The 14,915-nt window shown below is 47.4% G+C and overlaps 1 protein-coding gene across 1 annotated transcript in view; it reads right to left on the bottom strand.

Annotated features, from left to right (window-relative positions):
- Positions 1-274: 274 nt before the first annotated feature.
- AKAP8 (A-kinase anchoring protein 8) overlaps positions 275-14,915 on the bottom strand; it is a 144,553-nt gene continuing 129,912 nt past the window's right edge. The window contains 4 exon segments of the mRNA XM_030197177.1: positions 275-1,547; positions 2,440-2,535; positions 3,153-3,283; positions 3,616-3,709. Of these exon segments, the coding sequence (XP_030053037.1) occupies positions 1,197-1,547; positions 2,440-2,535; positions 3,153-3,283; positions 3,616-3,709 (672 nt within the window). The 3' untranslated portion in view covers positions 275-1,196.

The following is a 14,915-nucleotide window of genomic DNA, read 5'->3' as shown; positions in this document are numbered from 1 at the left end:
TTAATATTGGAAAAATTCCTAATTAAAAAAAAAAAAGCCTGTCACCCACTATGAATCTTGGGTACTATGTTAGAGAAATCAGATTCTGCTCTAGCATTCTTACAACGGAGTTGACAGATTTTGCACTACTTTAAATTCCAGGTCACTAAGATCCATATATAAGTGAAGCTCCAAGAGTGACACCTACAGAAACAAATGCCACCAAGGTGTACTTTTTAAGAGGCTTAGTAGCTCACTCTGCATATAGAACAACCTAAATTAAATGGCACCACCACCTTTTAGGTTCAGCAGTTTATTTCACCTTATGACAACAAATTGTGGGTTTATTCAGATTTGTAAAATCTGACAGGTTTCACATACCACACCCAATTGGGAATAATAACACTGTAGCTAGTTCATTTGACTAGCAGATGGTTTTTGCTTTAACTATGACAGCAGTTGGCAATCAATTCAGAACTTAAAATGCACCCACGAGTCAATTTAAAAACTACACAACCCCAAGACCTGGATGCTTGTGCTCCTCCTTTTCACAGTCCAACATTGTAGCAGTACACAGTTCATCTTTACATATTTATTTATAAAACTTAAAGCTGCCAGCCTGAGCTCTCCTGCAGTACTGTAGTTTGCACAATGGATTGACTTTCATATGAAGAAAAAACTTGCTTGAAGTGGTTCAGATAGCAAGAGCTATCCCTTAATTAAAGCAGAAAGAAGTGCTCAAAAGACAAAGTAAACTAATAAAAAGGGCCCCACATTTCTAGTGAAAGAACAGAGTACAGCTGATTACTGCTGTTCTTAAAGTTTGAGCAACTGTCCGGATAAACTGATCTCATGTTTATTTCTCATCACCTGCTTTTAAAATTCCCAACATACATCAGGAATAGAACGAGCAAACACTACGCCAAATGGTCTCTTGGGAAATGGATGTATAGCTTTCTTGTGTTTCAATTGCAAAGAAAGAATATAGAAATCTAACTAGATAAAACTACAAAACAAGACAAGCACAAGCTCTCTCTCCCATCCCAACTCCCCCCCAACCCCCCAAAAAGGGGAAAACAATAAGTCAGCAGTACTTCTGGTAATGCACATTCAGGTACTGCACTATAAAACAATTCCCCCCCCCCCCCCACCCAAAAAAAATAATGGATTATGCAACTGTGGGGGGACAATCTGAAGGTGTTCTTATGAAGATGCTGTTATTCTATCATCTCTGTTTCTGCTGCACATCCAGCTCTGGCATCATCAAAAGCAACCTCAGGTACTGCTTCTTCCTTCTCATATTCACACTCTTCGGCCTCAGCATTATCCCCTGCTATGTAAAGCATCTCCTCCATCTTCTCTGGAGCACTCTGGAGCTGTTCCCCTGCCTCCAATGTCTCTTCTTGAATCTTGTCAGCTTCACTGCATTCTGGAACAAGTCCCACATCTACGCTGGTTTCCTCATCACCCTCAGCTGTGACACTGTCATGAGCTTCTGTGCCTTCCCCTCCTTCCATAGTTTCATCCACATCATGATCAACATTCTCATCTGTGAAGGGATCCTCACCCTACAGGAAGAAGACAGTACTTACTGTTGTTGTTCATGCACCCCGAAAGGGGGATGGGGAGGGGTTGTAAACAGAAGAACAAGTTTTTCATTCATTTATATTAAAAAAAAAAAAACGGGATCACATCGCTAGTGAGGAAAGCATGGAGGCAGGACACAGAAATGAGCAGAATTTCTGCAAACATTTTTGTATTTGAAATGGAAAACAGAAACAGCTTCTATACAGTTGTTTATGTCATATATGTTTCAGGGTTATTTTTTCTTGTTTTGATATGCTGTGAGTAATGTCTGGAACATTGTGCTGCATCACTGTTTACAAATCTACAATGAGCTGGCGTACACAAGACAAGTTGTTTTAGCGCCCCATTATCAAGAAAGCAACACAAATATTATAAACAGGATCTAACACACAATGGAAGGTTAAATGATGTGTGGAGTAAAGGGTGGAGCTAGGGAGCTGCAGGAAGGAGAGGGAGTTTTCTTCCTGCTCTTGCACTTTCAGCCCAGTCCAAGCCCTGCAATACCATTCCTAGCCATTCAGGGGTTTTCACCATTTTTCTGGTCTACCTATTGCAGAGCCAGCCCTCTGGATAAGATGTACTGACCATGGCTCTTCCAAAACCTGCCAACTGATATTTTCAGCAAATGTAACCTTTCTTCCCCAGTAACTAAGAAATCTGCCTCCACAATAGCCTTTGGTGATCCAATAAGCAGGAGCTGGCTCTGGGAATTAAATCCAGATCTCCATGCCAGTATGTGTTAGGGAAGGCTATACTATATTTAAATATCTAAAGAAACAGACCACATTTCACTGACACACTCTTCTCCTAAGTAATACAAGGATGAAAAACCATGTCTTCAGTTGAACTCTCCCACTCAGGTGCTGGACTTACCTTCATATACTTTTCTAACATTTTCACTATGTGCTTATTATTAAGGACACTCTTTGCCACATGAAGACTGGTTTTCTTATAGTGTTCAGCAGCAGCCTAAGCAAGAAAGAAAATACATGTATTTAGGATCCTAACTGGTGCCATTTTGGAACTGAAACAAGAAAGATACTGATATAATATATACCACATTAAAAAACAATTACTCCCCATCATTTATCTTCCTGGAGCAGGAAACAGCAGTAATTCTAAACAGGTAGGAACCAAACAGATCTACAACAGGCAGTCCATTTGAATTAAGAATGTCTGCCACCTCTCGATTCAGGGACTGGACCACTCATGGAGTGTCACATTGTGCTTTCCTGTCCACTAGCTGGCTGTATGGTTATCCTTCCAGGCACTAACAGGTTCCAGATACAGGAAGTCCAATTGTGTTCCCTCCTGCTTGTTTCAATAGAACCTAACTACCTGGCCACTTGAACCAGTACTATTTTGTTGGCTACCCAATTTCTGAATGCCCATATAGGCATTCATAAGCATCTTCATCTCTGAGTTGATGTAAATTCTCTTCTCTTGGATAAGCCAAAGCCCTGTGTGTGTAATCCCTCTAGGTCAGCTCTCTAGTTCAGTAATAACACACTTGTGGTCAATACAATTTGATGCAGTCATGTGACCCAATCTTAGTTTCTTTACAGAAAGAGCATGTAGAAACTTACTCTGCGGTTTATGTTGTGCTCTGGAGATTTCAGATGCCTCTGCAGAAGATGCTGCTGGGCAGGAATTAGCATGTCACAGGCCAAACAATGAGCAGCTTCAATCTTCTTAAAAAAATGTTCTGGGCCAATACCTGAAACAATCCATCAGCAAACATGTGAAAGAGAGAATGCAGATGAAGAGTGATTTCTACCTCTGAAGCTTCCTCACACGCCTCATCCCTAAGTAGACAGAAATCACTGTTAGAAATGTTAATTCTTCTTCAACTTTAGACAAGCTTTGATCAATGATAAGACATTGGCTAATAGTAAAGCTTTGTTCAGTTAGGCAGTCTCTCAATACTCTCTACCCAGTTTTCAATAAGGAGCCAATATGCTCAATCTTAATTCAGTTCTCACCTTTTAGTCTTATTTCCACAGTACTACAGCATGACGTGCTATTCATCTTCTGAGTTTTTGCACTCACCCTTAAACAGCTCTGGTTTTTGTTTTGCTCCCTCTTTTTCAAATATCTCCTGACGCCGTTTCTCAATCTTTTTATTTCTGTTTACAATATACTCCTTGTGAAGGAAAAGAGATGATCTGAGTTAGATAAGAATACACAAGTCCTCAGACAACAACCCACATCAATACAAGCTAATTCGTACACCCCAGAGCAGGACAGGTGGTACCGTTTGGAATCCAATATATTTTTTATCTTAAAATGAGAGGTCTCAAACTATACAGCAGAATGAAATTTCACTTTGAGATATTTTTTGTTAATATAATGAACATTATACCTGTAGCAGGTATTCTCCGAGGACAGCAGGCTCAATATTCTCATGTATGGGTCGTCCGCGACGGCCCAGGAGACTGGAACTTTGAAAACAAAAAGAACTCTCCAGAACGTGCCGTCGCATGGACCGAACACACTGCTCATGTGCGAGAATGCCCTAATCAGTTAGTAAAAAGCAAAGTATAGAACTGTAACAACAATGGGGAGGAGGGAGGGTTGTGAGACTATTGAGCCTGCTGTCCTCGGAGAATACCTGCTAAAGGTATGTATCTTCATTTTCTCAGAGGACAAGCAGGCTAAAAATATTCTGACGTATGGGGTATCCTTAGCCCCCAGACTCATTCAAAACAACAAACATTGGTCAATTGGGCCCCACAACGGTGAGGACATAGTAACATAGTAGATGACGGCAGAAAAAGACCTGCATGGTCCATCTAGTCTGCCCAAGATAAACTCATATCTTGAATTTGTACCTGTCTTTTTCAGGGCACAGACCGTATAAGTCTGCCCAGCAGTATTTCCCGCCTCCCAACCACCGGCTCTGGTGCAGACCGTATAAGTCTGCCCTCCCCTATCCTAGCCTCCCAACCACCAACCCCTCTTCCCCCCACCTGCTCCGCCACCCAATTTCAGCTAAGCTTCTGAGGATCCATTTCTGCTGCACAGGATTCCTTTATGCATATCCCACGCATGTTTGAATTCCGTTACCGTTTTCATCTCCACCACCTCCCGCGGGAGGGCATTCCATAACAGAGATTGACCTGAAAATAAATTGAACTAGATGAGTGTAGCCTGGAACAGAACAGAAAATGGGCCTAGGAGGGTGGAGTTGGATTCTAAACCCTGAACAGATTCTGCAGCACTGACTGCCCAAACCGACTGTTGCGTCGGGTATCCTGCTGAAGGAAGTAGTGAGATGTGAATGTGTGGACTGATGACCATGTTGCAGCCTTGCAAATCTCTTCAATGGAGGCTGACTTCAAGTGAGCCACTGACGCAGCCATGGCTCTGACATGGCCTTCTAGAGTCAGCCCAGCTTGGGCGTAAGTGAAAGAAATGCAATCTGCTAGCCAATTGGAGATAGTGTGTTTTCCGATGGCGACTCCCCTCCTGTTGGGATTAAAAGAAACAAACAGCTGGGCAGGCTGTCAATAGGGCTTTGTCCGCTCCACATAAAAGGCCAATGCTCTCTTACAGTCCAAGGTGTGCAACTTGTCCTCACCAGGGCGGGTATGTGGACGGGGAAAAAATGTTGGCAAGACAATTGACTGGTTCAGATGGAACTCCGGCACCACCTTCGGCAAGAACTTAGGGTGAGTGCGGAGGACTACTCTGATGGCTGCTGTGTAACGGTCACAAACTGCCCGGCTCCGCAGACCCTTTGGCCACTCGTGAGACCAATTGGGAACGAGTGTCTGACCCAAAGCGACCCAAACAGATTAACAGCTGATTACTGATCTGTGCCGGACCTAGTCGACGGTCCCACACGAGAGAGTCGAGCGCCGGGAACTGAGACAGAACGTTGTCAGTATTTGCTCCGTGCCACGAGGTCAGGCCTGGCTTGAGACTGAGCACTAGAGCTGATGTGTTATATCTGTCGAAGATCGGCGCAACTGCACAAGATCCATCAACCGGCACTTCCATCTGCTACGGCGCTGGAAGTACTGTCCGCCATCAAAGGGGAACACGATCCGCAATCGATCCATCCGCTTGGGCTGTAGCGACAGACGCTCTCCCAACCCAATCATCGTGGCCACGCATTAGCGTCCATTTTGAGGATGCCGCGGCCCTGTCTGATTGAAACAACGTGCAGGCAGCAGCTGCCATTTTTGAATCAGCAGCTTGGACACTATAACCAGCAGAGAAACTCCAAAGGCAGCTTTCAAACCAAGTCAGCCAGCGAACTTCCTGTTTGATATACTGCCTATGCTAAGAAAGTTCAAGGCAGTCCAACTTGCATCGTCTGCTCCAGCCAGCCTACCTGCCTGCCTCTGCTACAGCCTGCATTACCTGCTCCAACTTGCATCGTCTGCTCCAGCCTGCAGCTTAAACTCCAGTCCTACAACCTCGACTCCTTTGTTCCAGCCTTCAGCCTCAGCTCCAGCTGCCTCACCTTGTTTGTGACTGTTAGTTAACGCCTAGGACTGCCTGAGTCTACACGTATGGCTCCATTACACATTCTCCTCCTAGTACTGTCCCTCCCCAATCTACTCCTCCACCCGAAACCACTATGCACTACAGTCATACATTGCTCTTTCATTTTATTACCTCACCATCTCTCTTGTCCTCTTCCTCCCTCCTTGCTTTCTGCCTTCAACACTTCATCCCTTCCATCGTACCTTCCCTATTCTATCTGAACTCATCTCGCCTTCGTCGCCACTCTTCTCCTACTCTCCTCCGCACTCTCTTACTCCTTCTTCTTCTCTCTGCTGGAGACATCAATCCCAATCCTGGTCCCCCTCACCAACCCTCATCCTATTTATTCAGGTTGCACCATGACCTCTCCAATCTCATCTCTATTCCTCTCCTTCCCCCCTCTTATCTGCCCTTCTCATGCGCCCTATGGAATGCCCGCCTCCATCTGCAACAACCTTTCCTTTATCCATGAACTTTTAATCACTTGTAGCCTCCATCTGCTCGCGATAACAAACTTGGCTCTGCCCTGATGACTCTGCTTCAGTCGCAGCCCTCTGCCATGGTGGTTCTTGCTTCTCCCATACTCCTCACCCTATTAGCCGCGGTGGTGGCGTTGGTCTATTACTCTCACCCTCTTCCAAATTTCAATCTCTTCTACCACCTCAGTCTCTCTGTTTTTCTTCCTTTGAACTCCACTCCATCTGCCTATTCACTCCTTTGCCTCTTCGAATAGCAGATATTTATCGTCCCCCTGATAAATCCCTTTCATCCTTCTCAGCAACTTTGACGCTTGGCTTTCCTTCCTTGGCGACTTTAACATTCATGCTGATGATCCCTCCAACTCTTATGTCTCCCAGTTCCTCACCTTAACATCCTCCTTCAATCTTCAACTATGCTCCACTTCCCCTACCCACCAAAATGGTCACTGTCTTGATCTTTTCTCCTATAACTGCTCTCCCCTCCAATTCCTTTACCTCAGATCTTCCCCTCTCTGACCATCATCTAATAACCCTCACACTTAAACTTCCTCCCGCCCAATCCCATCCATATTAACCAATTTATCTAGGAATCTCCAGGCCAATGTCTTGAACCTCTTCTCTATCACTGCACCATCCAAATCTGTCAATGATGCTGTCTCTTCCTACAATACTATTGTATCCTCTGCCTTAGACACTCTTGCACCTCTCAAGCCCCGTCCTATAAGACGTACCAAACCCCAGCCCTGGCTGACCCCTAAAATCCGCTACCTAGGTTCCTGTACCCGTTCCACCGAACGCCTCTGGCTGAAACCTTGTGCCCTTGCTGACTTCACACACTTCAAGTTCATATTGACCTCCTTCCAATCTGCTCTCTTGCTTGCCAAACAGGACTACTACATCCAGCTGACTAATTCTCTCCACTCAAACCCTCGACTTCTCTTCGCCACACTAAACTCTCTCCTCAAGGTGCCTCTACCCCCAACTCCCCTCTCACTAACTCCCCAGACCCTAGCTGAGTTCTTCCACGACAAAGGTCAGAAGATAAACCTCGAATTCTCTACCAAACCACTCCCACCTCTCCCTCCCCTTGTCCGTTCTCCTATTTCCTCAACCCCTCCATCCTTTTCCTCCTCTCCTGAAGTCACTGATGAAGAAACATATCTTCTCTCCTCCTCAAACGAACTACCTGTTTCTCTGATCCCATTCCTACCCACCTTCTTAACACCGTCTCTCCTACTCTCACCCTTTTATCTGTCAAATGCTCAATCTCTCTCTTTCCACTGCGACCGTTCCTGATGCCTTCAAACATGCTGTGGTCACACCACTCCTGAAGAAGCCTTCACTTGACCCTACCTGTCCTTCCAACTATCGACCCATCTCCCTCCTCCCCTTCCTTTCCAAATTACTTGAACGCGCTGCGCCATGCACCGCCGCTGCCTTGACTTTCTCTCATCTCAAGCTGTTCTTGACCCATTCCAATCTGGCTTTCGCCCTCTTCATTCAACTGAAACTGCACTTACTAAAGTTTCCAATGACCTGTTCCTGGCCAAATCCAAAGGTCTCTATTCTATCCTCTTCCTTCTCGATCTATCTGCCGCTTTTGACACTGTTGATCACAGCCTACTCCTTGATACGCTGTCTTCATTTGGATTCCAGGGCTCTGTTCTTTCCTGGTTCTCCTCCTACCTCTCGCTTTGCATCTTTAGTGTACACTCTGGTGGATCCTCTTCCACTTCTATCCCTCTACCAATCAGTGTGCCTCAGGGTTCTGTTCTTGGTCCTCTCCTGTTCTCCATCTACACTTCTTCCCTTGGCTCTCTGATATCATCCCATGGCTTTCAATACCATCTCTATGCTGAAGACTCCCAAATCTACCTCTCTACCCCTGAAATCTCAACCAGCATCCAGACCAATGTTTCAGCCTGCCTATCTGATATCGCTGCCTGGATGTCTCAATGTCATCTGAAACTTAACATGACCAAAACCGAGCTTCTCATCTTTCCCCCTAAACTTACCGCCCCTTTCTCTATTTCTGTGGATGGCACTGCCATTCTCCCAGTCTCATCAGCTTGTAACCTTGGGGTCACCTTTGACTCCTCTCTCTCCTTCTCTGCTCACATTCAGCAGATTGCCAAAACCTGTAGTTTCCTCTATAACATCAGCAAAATCCGTCCCTTCATCTCTGAGCACTCTACCAGAACCCTTATCCACACTTTTTTCACCTCTCATCTTGATTATTGTAACCTGCTTCTCACCGGCCTCCCTTTTAGCCATCTCTCTCCTCTTTAATCAGTCCAAAACTCTGCTGCGCGACTCATTTTCCGCCAAAGTCGCTATGCTCACATTAGCCCTTAAATCACTTCACTGGCTCCCTATCCGTTTCCGCATTCAATTCAAGCTTCTCTTGTTGACCTATAAATGCATTCACTCTGCCGCTCCCCAGTACCTCTCCACTCTTGTCTCTCCCTACGCCCCCTCTCGGGTACTCCGTTCTGTAGATAAATCTCTCTAATCTGTCCCCTTCTCCTCTACTGCTAATTCCAGACTCCGTTCCTTTTATCTTGCTGCACCTTGCCTGGAATAGACTATCCGAGCATGTACGTCTAGCCCCGTCTTTGGCCGTTTTCAAGTCCAAACTTAAAGCCCACCTCTTTACCACTGCTTTGACTCCTAACCACTACTCACTTACCCTGTCCTTTTATCCTCACCTTTTTATTCCCTTACCCTTATTGTTCTGTTTACCTGTCTTATCTAGATTGTAAGCTCTTTGAGCAGGGACTGTCTTTTTGTGTATGGTGTACAGCGCTGCGTATGCCTGGTAGAACTATAGAAATGATAAGTAGTACTAGTTATGATGAAATTTGATGTAAGGTGCATGCACTACCAGGGCTTGGAGCTCACTGACTATATGAGCTGAAGTAACAGCCTCCAAGAAAATGACCTTCCAGGTCAAGTGCTTCAGATGGCAGGAATTCAGTGACTCAAAAGGAGCTTTCATCAGCTGGGTGAGAACGTTGAGATCCCATGACACTGGTGGAGGTTTAACAGGGGGCTTTGACAAAAGCAAACCTCTCGTAAAACAAACTACTAAAGGCTGTCCATAGATAGGCTGACCTTCTACATGTTGATGGTAAGCACTGATTGCACCAAGGTGAACCCTTACGGAGTTGGTCTTGAGACCAGACTCTGATAAGTGTAGAAGGTATTCAAGCAGGGTCTGTGTAGGACAAGAAAAAGGATCTAGGGCCTTGCTGTCACACCAGACGGCAAACCTCTTCCATTTGAAAGAATAACAGCTTTTCGTGGAATCTTTCATGGAAGCAAGCAAGACTCGGGAGACACCCTCTGAAAGACCCAGGGAGGCAACCTCTATGCTCTCAACATCCAGGTCATGAGAGCCAGAGACTGGAGGTTGGGATGTAGAAGCGACCCCTCGTTCTGGGTGATGAGGGTCCGAAAACAGTCCAATCCCCACGGTTCTTCGGAGGACAACTCCAGAAGAAGAGGGAACCAGATCTGATGAGGCCAGAAGGGAGCAATCAAGATCATAATTCCCCGGTCTTGCTTGAGTTTCAGCAAAGTCTTCCCTACTAGAAGTATGGGAGGATACACATACAGAAGGCCTGTCCCCCAATGAAGGAGAAAGGCATCTGGCGCTAGTCTGTCGTGGGAATGAAGTCTGGAACAGAACTGAGGGACTTTGTGAAGTGACCACTCGTGCGGTTGCGTGATCCTGCTCAACCTGTCGGCCAGATATGTGGCTTGGAGAAGCATGCCGGGATGACGCGCCCAAAGCCACATCTTCACAGCCTCGTGACACAGAGAGCGAGATCCGGTGCCCCTCTGCTTGTTGGTGTAATACATTGCAACCTGATTGTCTGAATTAAGATGATTTGATTGGAAAGCCGATCCCTGAAAGCCTTGAGAGCATTCCAGATCGCTCGTAATTCGAGGAGGTGATCTGAAGATCCTTTTCCTGAAAGACCAAGCTCCTTGAGTGTGAAGTCCATCTACATGGGCTCCCCACCCTAGGAGCGATGGCATCCGTCGTCAGCACTTTTGCGGCTGAGGAATTTGGAATAGACGTCCCAAGGTCAGATTGGATTGAATGGTCCACCACTGAAGGGATCTGCAAAATTCGGTGGAGAGACGGATTACATCCTCTAGATCCCCTGTATCTTGGCACCACTGGGAAGCTAGGGTCCATTGAGCTGATCTCATATGTAGACGTGCCATGGGAGTCACATGAACTGTGAAAGCCATGTGGCCTAAAGTCTCACATCTGCCGAGCTGTGATCTGTTGAGACGCTCGATCCGAGGACACTAGGGCCAGGAGATGTCTGCCCCTGCCTGAGGAAGATAAGCTCGAGATGGTCCAAGTGTCCAACAGAGCTCCAATGAACTCTAATTTCTGAACCGGAACAAGGTGGGACTTGGAATAATTGATTACAAAATCCAGTAGCTCTAGCAGTCAAATAGTCATCCGCATGGACTGTAGAGCTCTTGCCTCCGAGGTGCTCTTCACCAGCCAATTGTCGATATAAGGAAACACATGCACTCCCAGTCTGCGTAGCAATGCTGCGACAACTGCCAGACACTTTGTGAAGACTCTGGGCGCAGATGAGAGGCCAAAAGGCAGCACACGGTACTGAAAATGCTGCGTTCCCAGCCGAAATCAAAGATACTTCCTGTGATCTGGGAGTATCGAGATGTGAGTATAGGCATCCTTTAAGTCCAGAGAGCATAGCCAATCATTTTCCTGAATCATGGGAAGAAGGGTGCCCAGGGAAACCATCCTGAACATTTCTTGGACTAGGAATTTGTTCAGGGCTCTTAGGTCTAGGATGGGACGCATCCCCCGTCTTCTTTTGCACAAGGAAGTACCTGGAATAGAATCCCAGCCCTTCTTCCCCTGGTGGAACGGGTTCGACCACATTGGCCTTTAGAAGGGCGGAGAGTTCCTCTGCAAGTACCTGCTTGTGCTGGGAGCTGAGGGACTGAGCTCCCGGTGGGCAATTTGGAGGCTTGGATACCACATTCAGAGTGTATCCTAACTGGACTATTTGAAGAACCCACCTGTCGGAGGTTATAAGAGGTCACCTTTGGTGAATAAATATCAACCTCCCTTCGACAGGCAAGCCGTCCGGCAGAGACACTTTTTCCGAGGCTATGCTGCACCGGAACCAGTCAAAAGCCCATCCCTTGCTTTTGCTGGGGAGCCCTAGGGGCTTTAGGCGCACGGCGTTGACGGGAATGCACATGCTGGGGCTGAGCCTGAACAGGCTTTCGAGAAGCAGGAGTGTACCTACGCCTGTTATAGGAATAGGGAGCACTCCTTTTCCCTCCAAAAAACCTCCTAGAAGAAGAGGCGGTAGCAGAAGATGTCCGGTGGGAGAGAGAATCCATGGCGTCATGATGCTCCTTGATCTGATCGACCATGTCCTCTACTTTTTCTCCAAAAAGATTATCCCTCCGGCAAGGAACATCCGCCATTCGCTGCTGGGCCTTATGATCCAGGTCAGACACACACAGCCATGAGAGTCTGCGCATCACTATACCTTGAACAGCTACTCGGGATGCCACATCAAAAGTGTCGCAAGACCCCCTGGCCAGGAATTTGTCACACACCTTCTGCTGCCTGATCACCTGGTGAAAAGGTTCGGCGAGCTCCGGAGGAAGTCCTTCCAGCAAACTAGACAGTTGCCTCACCGAGTTCCGCAAGTGGATGCTCGTGTAGAGCTGGTATATTTGGATCTTGGCGGCGAACATAGCGGCCTTATACGTTCTCCTCCCAAAAGAGTCCAAGGTTCTAGACCCTCTGCCTGGGCCGAGGCATAGTCTCTAGTACTCTTGGCTCTTCTGAGAGCAGAGTCCACCACCATGGAATCATGAGGAAGTTGGGCCTTCACCATTACAGGCTCTCCATGGACTCTGTACTGGGCCTCGGATTTCTTGGGGACTACTGGGTTAGAGGGCAAAACCAACTTCGCATAAGCACTTCCCTCAGTGTATTATGCAAGAGGGCTGTAGCAATCTCAGCAGGCGAAGGAGGATAGTCCAAGACCTCAAGCGTCTCGGCCCTGGGCTCATCCACAACCTCCATAGAGAATGGAATGTCCTTAGACATTTCCCTAACAAAAGATGAAAAAGAGAGACTCTCAGGTGGAGACATTCTACTCTCAATTGGCGGAGTAGGATCAGAGGGAACCCCACGTGACTCTTACTCCGAAAAGTATCTGGGGTATTCCTCCTTTTCCCACGAGCGCTCCTCATCGGTGTCGGACAAAAGCTCCCTAAGAGCAACCCGAGCCCGTCTCGATGTCGAGGATCGATGACCTCGTGGGGGGCTATCGAGAAGTCAACCCCTGCCTAGACTCCGGCGAAGCTTCCTCCACTGACGTCGAGGGGGAATCGACCCGGGTGGCAGCCGACGCCGGTACTGCAAGCGGCACAGAGCACGGGGTCCTCCTCACAGGCAATGGCCCAGATGGCACCTCTGCAGCCGGTACGGAAGGCGCAGACACCCCCAACATCGAGGCAGATTGGCGCAGCAACCCTTCCAGGAGCTCTGGAAGAAGGGCCCGGATGTGCTCGTCGAGAGCTTCCATCGGAAAGACTGAGGGGTTGGTCTAGGAGTTGGTTGCAGAATCTGAGGGGGATCCAGAGCCGGTACCAGGCTGCCAGATGACCGACGCATTGGCACTTCCTGAATGGAGGGTGAGCGGTCCTCTCGGCATCGACGCTTCTCGGGTGCCGACTCCCTCTGTACTGTGCATGGAAGGAGATCAATGACCGTGCTTCTTCGCCTTCGCTTGACGCCAATCATCGAGACTCCTCGGTACCGAAGAGGAAAACGTGGAATCCTCACGCATCCTCGGGGCCGGGTTCTATGCCGGTCGGTCCCGGGGGGCCTGCATAGCAGTAGGCCTCGAGACAGGTGGAGACCCGCTCAATGCCTCGCTGCTCCCAGTGCGTTGCGGTCTTTCGTCAGCCATTACCTGAACTCTCGATGTCTATGCTGATGCCGACCTCGGTACCGATGTCTATGCTGACGTCGAAGGACCAGACCGATCTGGAAAAAGTTTCTCACGCTGAGCCTCTCGAGCCACCTGGGTCTGTTTTCATCAACTTAACACAGCTTACAAGACGCTGGCAGATGGTCAGGCCCAAGACACTGGAGACACCACGCGTGAGGGTCGGTACTCGAAATGGTCCGGTTGCACCAAGTACAACGCTTGAAGCTGCTGGGTGTCCTCGATGACATGGAGGGAAAAACGGCGGTCACGAACTCAAAAGGCTCGATAGTGCCAAGAAAAAGGGGCAAGATAAAGGGGAAAACAGCCCGGCCGAGCAGCCTAAAGGACAGATGCGTCGAAAAATTAAGGAAATTTTAATGAGGAAGAAGAAAACTAAGAAAAAGAAAAAGAAAAAAAGATTTTTTTTAATTTGACAAAACGGAGGCAGAAGAATTAAAGAAGAATAAAATTAGGCGATAAACGCCAGAAAACGGTTCTCCTGAGCCGAGAAGGGAACGAGGGCGAATGAACAACTTCCCAGTCGCGGATAGAAAAGAACTGATTAGGGCATGCTCGCGTTGCGGGAGGGAAGCCGTTCGAACATGCGCAGTGCGTTCGGTCCGCACGACGGCGCGTTCTGGAGAGTTCTTTTTGTTTTCAAACTTCGGGTCTCCTGGGCCATCGCGGACGACGACCCATACGCAAGAATATTGGGCCTGCTTGTCCTCGGAGAACTGACACTAACTCACATAGCTTGAGGCTGAAGACAGTATATGCAAGGCACAGAAAAAAAAAACACACACACACACACTACTGGACAAATTTTAAGGCAGTAACCAAAACAAAATTAAGGCCAAAATCTTTGGAAACAATTTATGTTCAGAAAGAGTCAGCGAAACTAAGAAATGTGTAAAGAATCTCTTTTTCAGCGGCAAATGTGAACATTTCCTTAGAATCCCTCCAGACCAGCCCAGAGTGTGACCGATGGGTTGGGCACACCTTCCAGCAGGTGGAGACTGAGAACTCTGACTTTAGAGAGAGCCAGTAAGAGCCCCTACTAGCCAGAGACAGATTCAGTATTCTCAGTCTCCAGCAGGTAGAAGGTGGTGAGCCCTTCAGTCTCCTTATTTTCTGCTTTCTTTTCTATTTTTCTATGTTAGAACAGCTGATACTTTAAGGATATATCTAATTTCTTTGGTGTCCGCTGCTTTACGTTTTGAGAAAGAGGAGCCTCCTGCCATACAGGGACGTAAGGTGGATCTCTTAGTGAAGGGCATTCAAAGGCCAGGTAAAGCGAAGTTACTTGCCTGTAGTGGGTATTCTCCGAGGACAGCAGGCTGATTGTTCTCACGTGTGGGTG

The sequence above is a fragment of the Microcaecilia unicolor genome, chromosome 3, assembly GCF_901765095.1.
Source record: "Microcaecilia unicolor chromosome 3, aMicUni1.1, whole genome shotgun sequence".
Lineage (NCBI taxonomy): Eukaryota > Metazoa > Chordata > Amphibia > Gymnophiona > Siphonopidae > Microcaecilia > Microcaecilia unicolor.
The sequence above is the reverse complement of the archived record's forward strand: the minus strand, read 5'-3'. Positions and strand labels throughout refer to the sequence as shown.